The sequence below is a fragment of the Acinonyx jubatus genome, chromosome B3, assembly GCF_027475565.1.
Source record: "Acinonyx jubatus isolate Ajub_Pintada_27869175 chromosome B3, VMU_Ajub_asm_v1.0, whole genome shotgun sequence".
Lineage (NCBI taxonomy): Eukaryota > Metazoa > Chordata > Mammalia > Carnivora > Felidae > Acinonyx > Acinonyx jubatus.
In genome coordinates, this window is record NC_069386.1 from 33,260,917 (window position 1) to 33,280,161 (window position 19,245).

A 19,245-nucleotide genomic window follows, 5' to 3' on the forward strand; every position below is an offset into this window, starting at 1 on the left:
GCCAGGCTAACACCAGATAATATAACTGGAACATTTATGGCTTTAGACCCTAGTAATGAAATAATAATAATTAACGAATTTCACTGGTTTGCTGGACTCATATATAGCTGAATGTTCATTCAAACTAATATAGTAAAACTATGACTGGGTTAACAGCATGTAATGTGCCAGGGTGATTACATCTTCTTTTTTTTTCTTTGGGACTGTGGTATCTGATTCCAGGCTTCGGTTCTACCAGACCCCTCTATCCAGGTTTTTGGTATCAGACCATAGCCCCTTGGGAGACATGGTGGCATTTCCTTTCGAAAAGTGATAATTTTAAAATACATTTTCTGTACAAATATGCAGTCTGGATTTATTGCTTAATTGCCTAACCTCAGACATTAATGTTACTTGGCTTTTCAGATACTTACATATGTTTCCTTCAGTGACTTACTAAAGGAAGTTAAACTTAGAAGAATATGGAGATTTCAATATTTTCACTAAAAATTTTTTTTGGATACTTATCTTGAATTGTAGAATTAGTTCAGTATCATTCGACACCTCCTTTGAGCCCAGACTTGCCTGGTAGTTGCCGGAAGGAGTTCAAAGAGAACAAAGAACCTTCTCCAAAGGCAAAGCGGAAGCGAAGTGTGAAGATCAGCAATGTGGCTTTGGAATCTGTGCACTGGCAAAATGACTCTGTCCAGATCATAGCAAATGTCAGTGATTTAAAAAGTATGGATGAATTTCTTCTGAAAAAGGTACACTCTGCACGCTGAGTTAAGCCCCTGATTGGTTTTGACTATGGAATACGTGTATATATCAGAATATGGCCCTTATAGATCAAAGTTATATATGCTTCAGTAAGTTAGATGGTCTTTTCTTTATCAAAAGGTACAAATAATAGGATATACATTACTCAGACTGGGTGGACAGGATTTAAGGTTTTATGCTTTAATATTGACTTCCATTTTACTATAACTGTGCCATTATATTCCATTGTAAAGGTGAGACATGTCATTGCATACTTGGAGTTTTTTCTCAGGTGACAGAACAATAGAATAATACAGTGTTAGAAGGATCTTAGAAAGCATCTAGTAGTAATAAAACATTTGCTTTCTAGTCATGATTTTACCTGGGACCCATAATAGCTCCTGAGCTTGCACTTTCAGAACCATCAGGACCATCATTGTTGAAGAACCAATCAACATCACTATTGTGTTCACCTGTTTTTAATTAGTTGATTATATGCAAAAACTCTTTCTGTGGCCTCTAGATGAATGACCTAGATAATGAAGACAGCAAGAAAGACACATTAGTGGATGTTGTATTTAAAAAAGCCCTAAAAGAATTTCGGCAGAATATCTTCAGCTTTTATTCATCTGCCTTGGCGGTAAGTTGGACTGTGTTAGGAGATACTCAGTAGTTCAACATATGAAAATTTCGCAATGCTGTAGAAGATCATACAGAAGCTGTGTTCAATGAGAGATTTCTCAAATTCTTTGTTTTTGTTTTAGGAATAGATAGGGAAAAGCATACCTATGGGTCTTAGATTAATACCTTCCTTCAATTTCCTTAAGTAGGTTTTTTTTCCCCCCTTAAGATATTGAATCTCCTTAAGATGATGAATTCAAATATTCTAGATGTGATTCTGTGGCTCTCTACTATTTTGACTTCTCATAATCCTTTTAGCTCTAGCTTTAGCTTTTAATTTTCACATGTGTGGAATTATATATTTTTCCCCAGTGGAATTAGAGCATTTATGTTTGCTGATTTATATATATCAGTTTATTTCACTTTCAGATTTACATTATAATTTTATGTGATATTGGTTATGTTTTAGAAAATTTATTTTCATGGTAAAGTATATAATAATTCTTTGATCTCTACAATCTATGAATTCTCACATTGTATAAATAATTGTATTTAATCATTTTTCTTTGTTCAATCTGTAATTTATTATGAAAAGAGAAACCAGAACTTTCTTGTGTACCCTCTACTTTTTCTTTCTCAATATAAGACTTTTTGATTTTTTAGAAACCTCAACCATGCAGTCTGAGAGAATAGGAATTTCAAGACCATAGTAAGAGTAGTAATCAGGCTATGGCAAATGACTAGGTTTGGGTGGAGACAACATTGGCCGTATTTTTCTAATCCTGCTCAACTGCTTATTATGCTCATGTCTTTCTCTGCTTCATACCTGTATTTCCTAGATTAGGGACTCAGGGTTGTTGCTCCAGTGCACTTAAATTACATATGAAGAACCAAAATTATAAAGCAGAGCTTAATAGTGGTTTTCTAACCCTAGATCAAAAATGTTCAACTTATTTTGAGGAAGTGAAGGAGAAACAAATTCTAAATGTATTTAACACTTTTTGGTCATTTAAAGCCCCTTTCTTCTCATAAAGATTCCAGACCTTATTTAAATAAAAAAGTTAATTCCATGTAGATTTCTGTGCATGTAATACAGTCTTTCAATTTTAGAGTGGAACTATCCAAACAAGGTTCATCTTTGAAGCAATGGGTAATTAAAAGGGATGCAAATAATCTTTATAACTAAATATAGTTTATTGGAAAGTTTCCAGGACTTTTTCAGATTGTTATATTGTTTAAATTGTTAGGCATTTGACTCAAATTTAATAGGTTTTATTTGGCAGACATTCCAAGTAGAAGAGTTCACAAATACCACATGAGTTCATGGGCATGCTCATTAGAAAGGATCCTAATCTTTATTCTAAGCACTACCTAATACAAGTTCAGTCAACTTCTATATTTATAGAATTTCTTTATAAAACCTTAACATTTCTTCTCTTATTGCTTATTAGGTAGATGATGGGAAAAGCATACGGTATAAAGACCTCTACGCACTATTTGAACAGATTCTGGAAAAGACCATGAGACTTGAGCAGCGTGATTGGAGGGAATCTCCAGTCAGAGTTTGGGTTAACACTTTTAAAGTGTTTTTAGATGAATATATGAATGAATTCAAGACTTTGAATTGTATACCCACAAAGGTAAATATAATATGTTTTGATTTCTAAAAAGGATTCAGTTAAGAATTTTTAACAGTCTGTTTGAAACAGTGTTTGAGAAGAACATTACAGGAAACATGTCAACTTAGCACTGCTTTAGATTCAGCAAACCTAATTCTGTCTTGTAAGTTTATCAAGCCATTTTATCTAAATCTTCTGCAATTAATATATTCTTTGCTTAGTTACAATATAATATGTGTCCTCAAAATTATACCTTCTACTTTGATAGAGTTCACTACGTGAATTTCCTTTTGAAAAGTCATGGTTAAAGATGTGATTCATTGTATCATTTGATGGCCTTTATGTAAGGAACCACAGATTATATTTCTTCTTAAATTAGGTTTTGAGAGGATGTGTGTTGCTAGAAATCTGTATAACAGTTAATAGTAACATTTATTTATTGAATTCCAGGAATTGTACTAGGAGTTTGATATTTAATTCTTGTTTCAGTCCTATTAAATAACTATTATGAAATCCCTATTGCAGAAAAGATAGCAAGCTTAGACAAAGTTATCAGTGTTTCATTTTAGTACCCCAGCTGAAATAAATAGGTCTCTAATTATTAGATATCAGGAATATTATTAATCCTTTTTATTGATGGGGCCTTATTTTCAATTATTCTAGTTTATATGTGTGTAGATTTATAAGCCATTTTAACTCGTTTTTGAAGTAGTCAGGTATAAGTAATAACCTTAAAAGTTCCTCTGTTCTAGGTCAAGGTTAACTTTATATTATGCAGAAGAAGATTTTTAGTAGGCTTATACTGCCTTTGTTTATAATTTTAAAGGTTAGGTTTAGATTGCTCTATACTGTAATTATCAGGAAATGTCATATATAAAAGAGCTTTCCATATCCCTTGTGATACCTTTTTATATTTAACTCTGAGATGGAGAGTTTTTTAGAGACAAAATATGGAAAGTACAATCTTAAAAGTTAATAATCATTCAGTTAATGATTAAAATAAAATTATTTAAATTAATATGGAGTGGCTTCTGGACAGAACTAATGTTTAATAAGACAAGAATCCCTAAAGTGTCCTTTTATTCTGTTGTTTTTATGAGCACTGTGTTTTACTAAATTTAAAAGTTTTCTCACATTTGCTTACTAGCACTGCACACTTTGTCTTGAAGAACAAAGAGCTGCTTGCTCTATTACCTGTGAGCAAAAATCTCAGCATTTGCACAGAAGCAAGAAAGTATGTTTGTCTTTGTTGATATTACAGTTTCTGTATTTCTCTCCCATCAGGTGCCAAAAACAGAAAGAAAGAAAAGAAGGAAAAAAGAAACTGATTTAGTAAGTTATAATCTGTTTCTTATGTTAACAAGAAATAATTTTTAGTAGTCTGAAGTATATTTTACAGTATTTCTGTGGATATATGTAAGGAATGTTTATCAGTTGCCTAAGGGGTTATAATTTATGTCTTTACAAAAATTTACAATGGCAAATGTGTCTTGAATTCTGTGACTTGCTATTGATGGTGGTTTCCTAAAATGGCAGAAAAGTGAAAATGTTTACTCATGAAAGGTACAAATACCTCTTCTCAGACATAGGAGCTGTTTAACTTCCCCTCATTTCTAAAAAAACAAAAGCAAAAACAAAAACAAACAACTGAGGACTCTTAAGGGTTTTACAAATATAACTACTTCTAATTCAAAAGACATTCTCAAAGTCATTTCAGCATATTTTGCCATTGCTCATGTTCTTAATTTGTATAATGTATCTCTTATTAACTGTAGCCATCATACTGTATATTACATCCTCCTGATTTAATTATTTTGTAACTTTAAGTTTAAATAAATAATAAATTATTTTATAACTGAAAGTTTGTACAGCCTTCCCTGCCATGTATTTTAGTAACAGGCAGTGTTGCCAGTCATCATCAATGATACTCTTGGTCTAGTTCTGTTTGCCAGCATAATCTCTAAAATTTTTAACTAGTTTTTATATTTGAGAAATTCATAACATAATTTAAAATGATATTCATTATAAAGGATATTTCTTTCCCGGTCCTTTTTCCTTAGGGGCACCTGGGTGGCTCAGTTAATCCTCTGACTCTTGATAGCAGCTCAGGTCATGATCTCTCAGTTGTTGGATTGAGCCCCATGCTGAGTAGAGCCTGCCTGGGATTCTCTGTCTCCCTTGCTGTCTGCCTGTCCTCCGCTTGAAGTCTCTCTCAAAATCAGTCAGTCAATCAAATAATAGACATAAAAAATTAAAGGTATATATTATTCCCCTTCCTTTTTTAGGATATTCTGACTGGAATTATCTTTTTACTTTATTTATAGTTGATTTGTTTATTATGGAAATACAAATTCACCAGTTTTTAAAAAATGTTTTAAATGTTTTTATTTATTTTGGAGAGAGAGACAGACAGACAGAGCATGAGCAGGGGAGGGGCAGATAGAGAAGGCGACACAGAATCTGAAGCAGGCTCCAGGCTCTGAGCTGTCAGCACAGAGCCCCATGTGGAGCTCAAACTCATGAATCATGAGCTCATGACCTGAGCCAAAGTCAGAAGCTTAACTGACCGAGCCACACAGGCACCCCTCGCCAGTTATTTTATGTTTGAGGTTTTTATCTTTCTTAGACAAATAATTATATAATTATTACAAATAATTTTTCACTTTTCCCTTGCCTTTTGCTCATACATTTATTGTTTCATTTGTTTCCTATAAAAATTTTTAATCATCTGGGATTTATTTTAGTCTTGAATAAGGTAGGGATCAAAGTCTGATTTATTTTTAAAAGCATGTCAATTCTCTGAACTGTATTCAATGATGCATTTCTTTTGCAATGATTTGAAATATCACTTTTATAATATACTTCATTCCAAATGTATTTGGGTTTAATTTTGAACTTACTCTTTTTATTCATTGATCTGTTTATACACATATCAAATTTTTTAAATTACTTTTTATGTTATCAAATATATGTACATGTATACCCCCATATACACATGATATACAAGACTCTAAAGTCTTGAAGGCTTTTCTCTTACTTTGACTAAGTTTTTATTTTAATTCCAGTTCGTTAACACACAGTGTTACATTAGTTTCAGGTGTACAATGTAGCGATTCAACACTTACATACAATAGCCAGTGCTCATCACAAGTATACTTAACCCCATCCCCAGTTTAATCCAGTTACCACCCTTTCCCCATCCAGTAACCATCAGTTTGTTCTCTATAGTTAAGAGTCTATTTCTTGGTTTGCCTCTCTATTTTTTTCTTCTGTGTTCATTTGTTTTTAAATTCCACATATGAATGAAATCATATGGTAGTCGTCTTTTCTCTGACTGACTTATTTTACTTGGCATAATACTCTCTAGCTCCATCCATATCATTGCAAGTGGCAATATTTCATTCATTTTTGTGGCTAAATAATACTCCATTGAATATATACATACCACAGCTTGTTTATCCATTCATAAATTGATGGATATTTGGGCTCTTTCCCTAATTTGGCTATTGGTTGATAATGCTGCTATAGACATTGGGGTGCACGTATCCCTTTCGATTAGTATTTTTGTATTCTTTGGGTAAATACCTAGTAGTGTAATTGCTGGATCATAGAGCAGCTCTATTTTTTTTTTTAATTTTTAAACATTTATTTTTGAGAGAGAGAGCGAGAAAGGGGAGAGGGGAGAGGGGAGAGGGAGGGGCAGAGAGAGGGAGACAGAGGATGGATCCAAAGCAGGCCCCATGCTGCAAGCGCAGATCTCACACTCTGTGAGATCATGACCTAAGCCGAAATCAAGAGCCAGCTTCCCAACTGACTAAGCCACCCAGGCACCCTGGGCAGTTATATTTTTAACTTTCTGAGGAAGCTCCATACTGTTTTCTAGAGTGGCTGCACCAGTTTTTCATTCCCACCAACAGTGTAAAAAAGGATTCCCTTTCTTTACATCCTTCACCAACTCCTGTTTTTTCCTGTGGTGTTGTTAATTTTAGCCATTTTGACAGGTGTGAGGTGATACCTCACTGTAGTTTTGATTTATACTTCACTGATGATGAGTGATGGTCATCTTTCCATGTGTCTGTCTGTTAGCGATCTGTATGTCCTCTGGAAAAATGTGTTTATTTCTTCTAATTTTTTAACTCAATTATTTGTTTTTTGGGTGTTTAGTTTTGTAAGTTCTTTATATATTTTGGATACTAATCTTTTGTCAGATGTTATTTGCAAATATCTCTTCTCATTCCTTAGGTTACCTTTTAGTTTTGTTGATTGTTTACTGTGCAGATGCTTTGTATTTCAATGTAATCCCAGTAGTTTATTTTTACTTTTGTTTCCCTTCAGGAGACATCTAGAAAAGTGTTGCTATGGCTGATGTCAGAGACCTTACTGCCCTTGTTCTCTTCTAGGACTTTTATGATTTTAGATTTCACATTTAGACTTTGATCCATTTTGAATTTGTTTTTAGTGATGTGTGGTGTAAGAAAGTGGTCCAGTTTCATTCTTTTGCATATAGCTGTCCAGTTTTCCCAACATTATTTGTTGAAGAGACTTCCCTTTTCTCATTGGATATTCTTTCCTACTTTGTCAGAAATTAATTTACCATATATTTGTGGGTCTATTTCTGGATTTTCTGTTCTGTTCCATTGATCTGTGTGTCTCTTTTTGTGCCGGTACCATACTGTTTTGATTATTACAGCTTGGTAATATAACTTGAAGTCTGAAAGAGTGATGCCTCCAGATTTGCTTTTCTTTTTCAAGATTACTTTGGCTATTTGGGGTCTTTTGTGGTTCCATACAAATTTAGGATTGTATATTCTACCTCTGAAAAATGCTGTTGGTATTTTGATAAGGATTGCATTAAATGTGTAGATTGCTTTGGGTAGTAGACACATTTTAACAATATTTGTGCTTGTAATCCATTTCTTTGTGTCATCTTCTATTCCATTTCTTTCATTGGTGTTTTATAGTTTTTGGAGTATGGGGTCTTTCATGTTGTTAATTAGGTGTCTTACTATTTTTGGTGCAATTGTAAATGGGATTGCTTTCTAATTTCTCTTTTTGCTGCTTCATTACTGGTGTATAGAAATGCAACAGATTTCTGTACATTGATTTTGTGTCCTGCAACTTCATTGAATTTATTTGTCAGTTCTAGCAGTTTTTTGGTGGAGTCTGTAGGGTTTTTCCATATATAATATCATGTGTCTGTGAACAGTGAATGTTTTCCTTCTTCCTTACCAATTTAGATACCATTTATATCTTTTTGTTGTTTGAATGCTATGGCTAGGACTTGTAGTACTATGTTGAATAAAAGTGGTTAGAATGGACATCCTTGTCTTGTTCCTGATCTTAGGGGAAAAAAATAAATATGATGCTAGCTATGGGTTTTTCATATGTGGCCTTTATTTATTATGTTGAGGTATGTACCCTCAACAGTCTACTCAAAGTAAATCTACTTTGTTGAGGGTTTATCTCATGAGTGGATGTTGTACTTGTCAAATGCTTTCTCTGCATCTATACACATGATCATGTGGTTTTTTTCCTTTCTTTCATTGATGGGATGTATCACGTTGATGGATTTGTGAATATTGAACCATCCTTTCAACCCAGGAACAAATCCCACTTGATTGTGATGGATGATTTTTTTTCATGTATTGTTGGATTTGGTTTGCTCGTACTTTGTTGAGGATTTTTGCATTTATGTTTATTAGAGAATGCTGGCCTCATAGAATGAATTGGGAGGTTTTCTTTCCTTTTCTATTTTTTGGAATAGTTTGGGAAGAATAGGTATGAACTCTTATTTAAATGTTTGGTAGAGTTCACCCGTGAAGCCATCTGGTCCTAGACTTTGTTTGTTGGGAATTTTTTCATTACTGATTCAATTTCTTTGCTAGTAATCAGTCTGTTCAAATTTTCTATTTCTTCCTATTTCATTTTTGTTAGGTGATATGTTTCTAGGAATTTATCCATTTTTTTTCTAGGTTGTCCAATTTGTTGGCATATAATTTTTCATAATATTCTCTGTGTATATCTGTGGTGTCAGTTGTTTTTTCTCCCGTCTCATTTGTGATTTTATTTGAGTCCTTTCTCTCTCTCTCTCTTTTTTTTCTTAATAAGTCTGGCTAGAGACTTATCACTTTTCTTGATTTTTTTTTTTTTGGAGAACCAGCTCCTGGTTTCATTCATCTGTTCTATTAATTTCTTCTTTTATTTTCTGGGTGACTGATTTGTTGTTTAGTAGCATGTTATTTAACCTCCACATATTTGGTCTTTCCAGAGTTTTTCTTGTGGTTGACTTCTAGTTTCATAGCGTTGTGGTCAGAAAAGATGCATGGTATGACTTTGATATTTTGGATTTGTTCAGGCTGATTTTGTGGGCTAATATGTGATCTATTCCAGAGAATTTTACATGTGTGCTTGAAAAGAGTGTGTTTTTCAGCTGATTTAGGATGAAATATTCTGACTATATCTGTGAAATCCATCTGTTCCAGTGTATCATTCCAACCCATTGTTTCCTTCTTGATTTTGTGTAGATGATTTGTCCATTGATGCAGGACGCATTGTTAGCAAAATTGGCATTGGGCCACTAGTTTTATGATGGAACCATGAAATGCTGCAATGGCTGGGGACATGAGGCCTGGTGTGGCAGTGCACTGTGGCTGGGTGTGGTTGGGCCTGATTCTGGATGGTGGCTGGGGGTGCATGGCTGAATGCTGCTGTTGGGTGCAGTGTATGGTAGCAGCAGCACACCTGGTGGGTGGGTGGGGAGCATGCAGCTTTAACAAAATGTGCCCTGAGCCCTGGGCCAAGGCTGCAAGTGTCTGGGTGTACAGCTCCTCATCCTGTAGGTGGCTCTGTGTTTGTGCTGGGGGCCAGGGGAGAAAAATGGTGACTGCCAGCTCCCTTGTTTTCATAGAAGTCCCCCAGCTCACTCCAAAATCAGCTTTAATTTATCTAGCTCCCATTTGCCCCCCAGTATTGTGTAAACTGCTATTTTTATGTCCTCTCTGTGCAGGTTACTATCTCTTTAAGGGATAGTATCCCAGCTATCAGTTGCCCTCCCAGCTCACCCCTTGCTGAGTCAGCTGGCTTTTTTTTTTTTTAATTTACGTCCAAGTTAATTAGCATATAGTACAACAATGATTTCAAGAGTAGATTCCTTAATGCCCCTTCCCCATTTAACCAATTCCCCCTCCCACAACCCCTCCACTAACCCTCTGTTTGTTCTCCATATTTAAGAGTCTCTTCTGTTTTGTCCCTCTCCCTGTTTTTATATTAGTTTTCCTTCCCTTCCCTTGTGTTCATCTGTTTTGTACCTTAAAGTCCTCATATGAGTAAAGTCATATGATATTTGTCTTTCTCTAATTTCGCTTAGAATAATACCCTCTAGTTCCATCCACATAGTTGCAAATGGCAAGATTTCATTCTTTTTGATTGCCGACTCCATTGTGTGTGTGTACACACACACACAACATCTTCTTTGTCCATTCATCTATCCATGGACATTTGGGCTCTTTCCATACGTTGGCTATTGTTGATAGTGCTGCTATAAACATGGGGGTGCATGTGTCCCTTCGAAACAGCACATCTGTATCCCTTGGATAAATGCCTAGTAGTGCAATTGCTGGGTCATAGGTTAGTTCTATTTTTTTTTTTTAACATTTATTTATTTTTGAGAAACAGAGAGAGGCAGAGTATGAGTGGGAGAGAGTGGGGCAGAGAGAGAGGGAGACACAGAATTCGAAGCAGGCTGCAGGCTCCGAGCTGTCAGCACAGAGCCAGACGCAGGGCTCAAACTCATAAACTGCGAGATCATGACCTTAGCCGAAGTTGGACGCTCAACTGACTGAGCCACCAGGCGCCCCAGTTCTAATTTTAATTAAAACATTTTTGTTCAATGTTTATTTATTATTGAGAGGCAGACAGCCCATGAGCACGGGAGGGGCAGAGGGAGGGGGAGACATAGAATCCGAAGCAAGCTCCAGGCTCTGAGCTGTCAGCACAGAACGTGACATGGGGGTCGAACACATAAACCATGAGATCATGACCTGAGCCAAAGCCGGACGCTTAACCAACTGAGCCACCCAGGCGCCCCTATTTTTAATTTTTTGAGGAACCTCCATACTGTTTTCCAGAGTAGCTGCAATCACTTTGGATTCCCACCATCATTTGAGTCAGGTGACTTTTAAAGATCCAGGCTGATGGGGTGCCTGGGTGGTTCAGTTGTTTGAGTGCCTGACTTCGCCTTAGGTCATGGTCTCATGATTCGTGGGTTCAAGCCCCACATCAGGCTCTGTGCTGACAGCTCAGAGCCTGAAGCCTGCTTTGGATTCTGTGTCTCCCTGTCTCTCTGCTCCTCCCCCACTCACATTCTGTCTGTCTGTCTGTCTCTATCTTTCTCTCTCTCAAAATAATAAATAAGCATTAAAAAAAAAAAACAACACTCCAGGCTGCAAGTCCCACTGGTTTTCCAAACTCACTGAATTCAACTCCTCCTGGGTGTTAGAACCAAACGTTATGGGGATTATTCTTCACCATGTGAGCTGTCTTGGTGTCAGGGCCCATTTCTTTGCCCTCTCTGCACGGGTAGCTCTTTCCCTACTGCAGGCAGCCTCCCTCCACTTTTCTGACTTTCCTACCCTTTCAGATGCAGTTTCTTCTGTGTATCTTGTTGTGGAGTTTGTTCTGCCTGTCTTCAGTTCACTCTCTGTTTATTGACCTGAATGTGGGTGATAACGTAGATGTTAATGTGGGACAGGATGAGCTCAGAGCCTTCCTACTCCACCATCTTCCCAAACTTTTTGTTTGTTTGTTTTTCAAAATTTTTATTTATTTATTTTTAGTTTTCAAATTTGTTTTTGAGAGAGAGACAGAGTGTGGGGTGGGGGCGGGGGGCCAGAGGGAGAGAGACACACAGAATCCAAAGCAGACTCCAGACTCTGAGCTGTCAGCACAGAGCCCAACATGGGGCTCAAACTTGTGAAACGTGAGATCATGACCTGAGCTGAAGTGTGATGCTTAACTGACTGAGTCACCCAGGTGCCCCTGTTACAGACTTCATGCAGATTAACCATCTTTGATTAACATATTATTTCTTGAGATGGAATAAATATAGTTACTAATAATACAAGCTTTCTGAATTAAACTATAATTCAGTTGTGCTTCCCTGAATTTTAGCAATTAGATTTTGAATGATTATAGAACATTCCTTCTTTTTGTTTAATATTTACAGATACCCATTTATTTATTTTATTATTTGCTTTTATTTTATTTTTTAATTTACATCCTAGTTAGTTAGCATATAGTGCAACAATGATTTCAGGAATAGATTCCTTAATGCCCTTACCAATTTAGCCCATCCCCCCTCCCACAATCCCTCCACCAACCCTCTGTTTGTTTTCTATATTTAAGAGTCTCTTATGTTTTGTCCCCCTACCTGTTTTTATATTATTTTTCTTTCCCATCCCTGTGTTCATCTATTCTGTGTCTTAAAGTCCTCATGTGAGTGAAGTCATACAATGTTTGTCTTTCTCTGACTGACTAATTTCACTTAGCATAATACCCTCTAGTTCCATCCACGTAGTTGCAAATGGCAAGATTTCATTCTTTTTGATTGCCAAGTAATACTCCATTATATATATGTATATGTGTGTATACATATACATATACATATACATATACATATACATATACATGTGTGTGTGTATCTACACACACACCCCACATCTTAAAAAAATTTTTTTTAATGTTTGTTTATTTTTGAGAGAGACAGAGAGTGAGCAGTGGAGGGGCAGAGGGAGATGGAGACAGAATCTGAAGCAGGCTCCAGGCTCTGAGTTGTCAGCACAGAATCCGATGTGGGGCTTGAACCCATGAACCGTGATATCATAACCTGAGCTGAAGTCAGACGTTCAAAAGACTGAGCCACCACATCTTCTCTTTCCATTCATCTATCAATGGACATTTGGGCTCTTTCCATACTTTGGCTATTGTTGATAGTGCTGCTATAAACATTGCAGTGCATGTGCCTCTTCGAAACAGCATACCTGTATCCCTTGGATAAGTACCTAGTAGTGCAATTGCTGGGTCATAGGGTAGTTCTATTTTTAATTTTTTGAGGAACCTCCATACTGTTTTCCAGAGTGGCTGCACCAGTTTGCATTCCCACCAGCAATGCAAAAGAGATCCTCTTTCTCCGCATCCTCACCAACATGTTTTGTTGCCTGAGTTGTTAATGTTAGCCATTCTGACAGGTGGTATCTCATTGTGGTTTTGATCTGTATTTCCCTGATGAGTGATGTTGAGCATTTTTTCATGTGTCGGTGGGCCATCTGAATGTCTTCTTTGGAGAAGTGTCTATTCCTGTCTTTTGCCCATTTCTTCACTTGATTATTTATTTTTGAGGTGCTGAGTTTGATAAATTCTCTGTAGATTTTGGATACTAAATCCTTTATGTGCTATGCCATTTGCAAATATCTGCAACCATTCCATTGGTTGCCTTTTAGTTTTGCTGATTGTTTTCTTCGCTGTGCAGAAGCTCCTTTATTTTGATGAGGTCTCAGTAGTTCATTTTTGCTTTTGTTTCCCTTGCCTCTGGAGATGTGTTGAGTAAGAAGTTGCTGCGGCCAAGGTCAAAGAGGTTTTTGCCTGCTTTCTCCTCGAGGATTTTGATGGCTTCCTGTCTTATATTGAGGTCTTTCATCCAATTTGAATTTATTTTTGTGTATGGTGTAAGAAAGTGGTCCAGGTTCATTCTTCTGCATGTTGCTGTCCAGTTTTCCCAGCACCACTTGCTGGGAGACTGTCTTGGTTCCATTGGATATTTTTTCCTGCTTTGTCAAAGATTAGTTGGCCATACATTTGTGAGTCCATTTCTGGGTTCTCTATTCTGTTCCATTGATCTGAGTGTCTGTTTTTGTGCCAGTCCCATACTGTCTTGATGATTACAGCTTTGTAATACAGCTTGAAGTCCGGGTGCGGTGCCTCCTGCTTTCGTTTTCTTTTTCAAGATTGCTTTGGCTATTTGGGGTCTTTTGTGGTTCCATACAAATGTTAGGCTTGTTTGTTCTAGCTCTGTGAAGAATGCTGGTGTTATTTTGATAGCTATTGCATTGAATATGTAGATTGCTTTAGGTGGTATTGACATTTTAACACTATTTGTTCTTCCTATCCAAGAGCATGGAATCTTTTTCCATTTTTTTTTTATGTCTTCTTCAATTTTTTTCATAAGCTTTCTGTAGTTTTCAGTGTATAGGTTTTTCACCTCTTTAGGTAGATTTATTCTTAGGTATTTTATGGTTTTTGGTCCAATTGTAAATGGGATCAATTGGTGTATAGGAAGGCAACTGATTTCTGTGCGTTGATTTTATATCCTGCAACTTTGCTGAACTCATGGATCAGTTCTCGCAGTTTTTTGGTGGAATCTTTTGGGTTTTCCACATAGAGTATCATGTCATCTGTGAAGAGTGAAAGTTTGACTTCCTCCTGGCCAATTTGGATGCCTTTTATTTCTTTGTGTTGTCTGATTGCTGAGGCTAGGACTTCCAATACTATGTTGAATCACAGTGGTGAGAGTGGACATCCCTGTCTTGTTCCTGACCTTAGGGGGAAAGCTCTCAGTTTTTCCCAATTGAGGATGATGTTAGTGTTGAGTCTTTCATATATGGCTTTTATGATCTTCGGGTATGATCCTTCTGTCCCTACTTTATTGAGGATTTTTATCAAGGAAGGATGCTATATTTTGTCAAATGCTTTCTCTGCATCTATTGAGAGGATCATGTGGTTCTTGTCCGTCTGTTCGTTCTTTCTTTCTCTTTCTTTCTTTCTTTCTTTCTTTCTTTCTTTCTTTCTTTCTTTCTTTCTTTCTTTCTTTCTTTCTATGTTTATTTTTGAGAGAGAGAGAGAGAGTGTGCGTGTGTGTGTGTGTGTGTGAGTGGGAGAGCGTCAGAGAGAGAGAGGGAGACATAGAATCTGATGCGGGCTCCAGGCTCTGATCTGTCAACACAGAGCCCTATGCAGGCCTCCAACTCATGAACGATGAGATCAGACCTGAGCTGAAGTTGGATGCTTATCCGACTGAACCACCCAGGTGCCCCTCTTGTCCTTTCTTTTATCGATGTGATGAATCACGTTGATTGTTTTGCGGATATTGAACCAGCCCTGCATCCCAGGTATAAATCCCACTTGGTTGTGGTGAAGAATTTTTTTAATGTATTATTGGTTGGCTAATGTTGAGGATTTTTGCATCCATGTTCATCAGGGAAATTGGTCTATAGTTCTCCTTTTTAGTGGGGTCGTTGTCTGGTTTTGCATCAAGGTAATGCTGGCTTCATAGAAAGAGTTTGGAAGCTTTCCTTCCATTTCTATTTTTTGGTACATCTTCAAGAGAATAGGTGTTAACTCTTTCTTAAATGTTTGATTGAGTTCCCCTGAAAAGCCATCTGGCCCTGGACTCTTGTTTTTTGGGAGATTTTTGATTACTAATTTGATTTCTTTATTGGTTATGGGTCTGTTCAAATTTTCTGTTACTTCTTGTTTCAGTTTTGATAGTTTATATGTTTCTAGGGATTTGTTCATTTCTTCCAGATTGCCGATTTTATTGGCATATAATTGCTCATAATATTCTCTTATTATTGTTTTTATTGATCTCTCCTCTTTCATTCTTGATTTTATTTGGGTCCTTCCCTTTTTCTTTTTGCTCAAACTGGCTAGTAGTTTATCAATTTTGTTAATTCTTTCAAAGAACCAGCTTCTGGTTTCTTTGATCTGTTCTACTTTTTTTTTTTTTTTTTTTTTTGGTTTCTATAGCATTGATTTCTGCTCTAATCTTTATTATTTCCTGTCTAATGCTGGTTTGGGTTTTTATTTGCTGTCCTTTTTCCATCTCTTTAAGGTGTAAGTTTAGGTTGTGTATCTGAGACCTTTCTTCCTTCTTTAGGAAGGCCTGGATTGCTATCTGTATTCCCTCTTATGACTGTCTTTGCTGCGTCCCAGAGGTTTTGGGCTGGGTATTATCATTTTCTTGGCTTCCATGTACTTTTTAATTTCTTCTTTAACTTCTTGGTTAGCCCATTCATTCTTTAGTAGGATGTTCTTTAGTCTCCAAGTATTTGTTATCTTTCCAAATTTTTTTTTGTGATTGATTTTGAGTTTCACAGCATTGTGGTATGAGAATATGAATGGTATGGTCTCGATCTTTTTGTACTTATTGAGGGCTGATTTGTGTCCCAGTATGTGATCTATTCTGGAGAACGTTCTATGTGCACTGGAGAAGAATGTATATTCTGCTGCTTTAGGGTGAAATGTTTAGAGTATATCTGTTAAATCCATCTGCTCCAGTGTGTCATTCAAAGCCATTATTTCCTGTTTAGATGATCTGTCCATTGTTGTAAGTGAGGTGTTGAAGTCCTCTACTATTATAGTATTATTATCAATGAGTTTCTTTATGTTGGTGATTAATTGATTTTATTTAGGTGCTTCCACATTTGGAACATAAATGTTTACAACTGTTAGGTCTTCTTGGTGGATAGACTCCTTAATTATGATATAATGCCCTTCTTCATCTCTTGTTAAAGTCTTTATTTTAAAGTCTAGATTGTCTGATGTAACTATGGCTACTTCAGCTTTCTTTTGTTGACCATTAGTATGATAGATGGTTCTCCATCCACTTACTTTCAATTTGAAGGTGTCTTTAGGTCTAAACTGGGTCTCTTGTAAACAGCATATAGATGGGTCTTATTTTCTTATCCATCTGTTACACTGTGTCTTTTGATTGGAGCATTTAGTCCACTGACCTTTAGAGAGAGTACTGAGAGATACAAATTTGTTGCCAATATGTTTCTTGTAGAGTTGGAGTTTCTGGTGGTGATCTCTGGTCCTTTCTAGTCTTGTTGCTTTTGGTCTTTTTTTTCCCCCCTCTTGTCTTTTCTCCCCTCAGGGAGTTCCCGGTAAAATTTCTTGCAGGGCTGGTTTAGTGGTAATGAAGTCCTTTAATTTTTGTTTGTCTAGGACCACTGATTTTTATAATTTAAAATGCTGATTCAGAGTCATGCAAAACAGCTCTTGTATGTTTGTAGCATTCCTTTCTGTTTTCATACAAGTTGATCTTGTTTCTCTACTAGATTGTTAGCTTTTTGAAAGTAGGGACCACATATATTGCCTTTATTTAGTTTCTCAGAAAATCGTATTTACTCCTGGAGTAAATGCCCATTGAAGACTTAACAAGGGATTGAAGGATTTCCCATTGGCTGACTATGTTAAGACAGCATTTGTTATGTTGGCTTTAACATAAATGCTATGTTTTTTTTTTTTTTTTTTTTTTTTTATTCAGGTAGAAGAGCACAATGGTCACATCTTTAAGGCCACCCAGTATAGCATCCCTACATACTGTGAGTACTGTTCTTCCCTGATATGGATAATGGACCGAGCCTCTGTTTGCAAATGTAAGTATGAGTGATCTTTTTTTTTTTTTAAAGGAATCTATCTATCTTTACTACAGTAATTCCAAACATTTCACCATGAACCTCATTTTTGCTATATAATCTTGTCACATGTGGCAGAACACATATACTTTGTCAGACACCCATCTATCCGTTCTTTGAAGTGCAAAATAAAGTACAGAGACCTGAACTGACTTCTCTAGGTTCTCAGGGGTCCCACTTTAAACTTGTGGCTAAGAAGGGTCTGGGCCCTGCTGTCAGGACTCACATCGAAAGCCACTCTTCCAGAAACTTTTTATCTACATTTAGTAGCCTGAGGAACCAATTTGTGAGTTTCTTCAAAGAGGAAGAGCTCTTCTGAGGGAAGACAATTACCCTCAGAAATTATAGTACTTTTATTTAGCCAATATGAGTGATCTTTGAGAATTTTTTTTAACCCCTTGATATTTCTATTTCCTAAGTTTACTTACATTTTTTTTTTAACATAAAAGAGTAATTCACACTTCCTGATTCTTTAACCTCATTTCACTGTACTCTTTCACCTACTCCCTGTTGCCAAACCAGATATTTTGGTGTTGTTTGGTCATTGTACTTGCAGCTTACTTTATCTGAAATGCTCTTCTCCCAGACGTTAGTATGACTTACTATTTCAGTTAATCTATGTCTTCACTCAAATGTTACCTCTTACAGAGCTCTTTCCTTACTGTCCTATCTGAATACCACTCTGTCCCCTAATTTTTTGTCCCTTAATTCTCTGTCTCCTTCCTCAGCTTAATAGTCTTCATAGCACTTATCACCACCCAAGGTTATATTAAGTATTTGTTTTCTTGTTTGTCAGGCTGTCCCACTAGAAAGACATATAAGGTCAGGAAACTTAATTGTTTCTTAATACCAGATCACTTGAAACTTAATACCAGATCAGTTCTGGTATTACAAATTTTGATAAATATTTGTTAGGTAGATGGACCTATAGATGGATGGATGAATTAATGCAAATATTATTAGGCTATAACCAAAAAAGTACTTTTTTTCTACTTGTAATCTTCTTTGTTAAACTTTTTTTGTGTGTGAAAGTTTATTTATTTTGAGAGAGAGCTGATGGGTAAGTTGCAGAGAGGGAGGGAGGGAGGGAGAGAGAGAGAGAGAGAGAGAGAGAGAGAATCCCAAACAGGCTCTGCACTGTCAGCAGAGAGCCCAGCACGGGGCTCAAACTCACCAACTGTGAGATCCTACCTGAGCTGAAATCAAGAGTCAGATGCTTTACTCGCTGAGCTGCCCAGGAGCCCCTCTACTGTAATCTCATCAGAATATATAAGTCTGTGAATGTGAATAGAGACTTTTTATAGGTCACCTTGGTTCTGGGTTCTGGCTTACAGAGGACCTTCAGATTCTTTTCCTGTCATGCCATACGTCTACTGTGGTGCTTTCAGTAATTCTTGGAGGTTTTGTTTCCTAGTGGCCTGGAATTGAATGACTGAAGTATTAGGAAGGGCTGTGTCCAGTAGGACAAGGATGAAAATCATGGTCACCATTGTGGAATCACCATTATTAGATATGTTCATTTGTTCTGTCATCAACAATGGTTTTTTTGTTTTATTATTGGTAATCTAAAAAAATTACAGTAAGAACAAAATAGGAAGTAGTTTGCCATTAACTTGACTGTTTGATATTAGTCTGAGTCCAGTAGGTTTGGTATAAATGTCTCTGTGTTTTAAAACTGAAAATGGAAAAAAATCTGCTTGTTTATGACTTGGGTGGGCTTGGTTTGATTTCTAAATAGAATTAACTGACTTTGTGATTATACTGGTGGTTTCACCTGCACAATGAGATAGCCTCCCCTA

At 36.5% G+C, this 19,245-nt stretch overlaps 1 protein-coding gene across 15 annotated transcripts in view; it reads left to right on the forward strand.

The window, feature by feature from the left end:
• MYO9A (myosin IXA) overlaps nt 1-19,245 on the forward strand; it is a 281,021-nt gene that overhangs the window by 197,881 nt on the left and 63,895 nt on the right. For all 15 annotated transcript variants that reach the window (XM_053223780.1, XM_053223782.1, XM_053223778.1 and 12 more), the window contains 5 exons: nt 520-743; nt 1,259-1,375; nt 2,808-2,996; nt 4,260-4,307; nt 17,296-17,407. In XM_053223780.1, the coding sequence (XP_053079755.1) occupies nt 520-743; nt 1,259-1,375; nt 2,808-2,996; nt 4,260-4,307; nt 17,296-17,407 (690 nt within the window). The remainder of the gene's footprint in view (nt 1-519; nt 744-1,258; nt 1,376-2,807; nt 2,997-4,259; nt 4,308-17,295; nt 17,408-19,245) is intronic.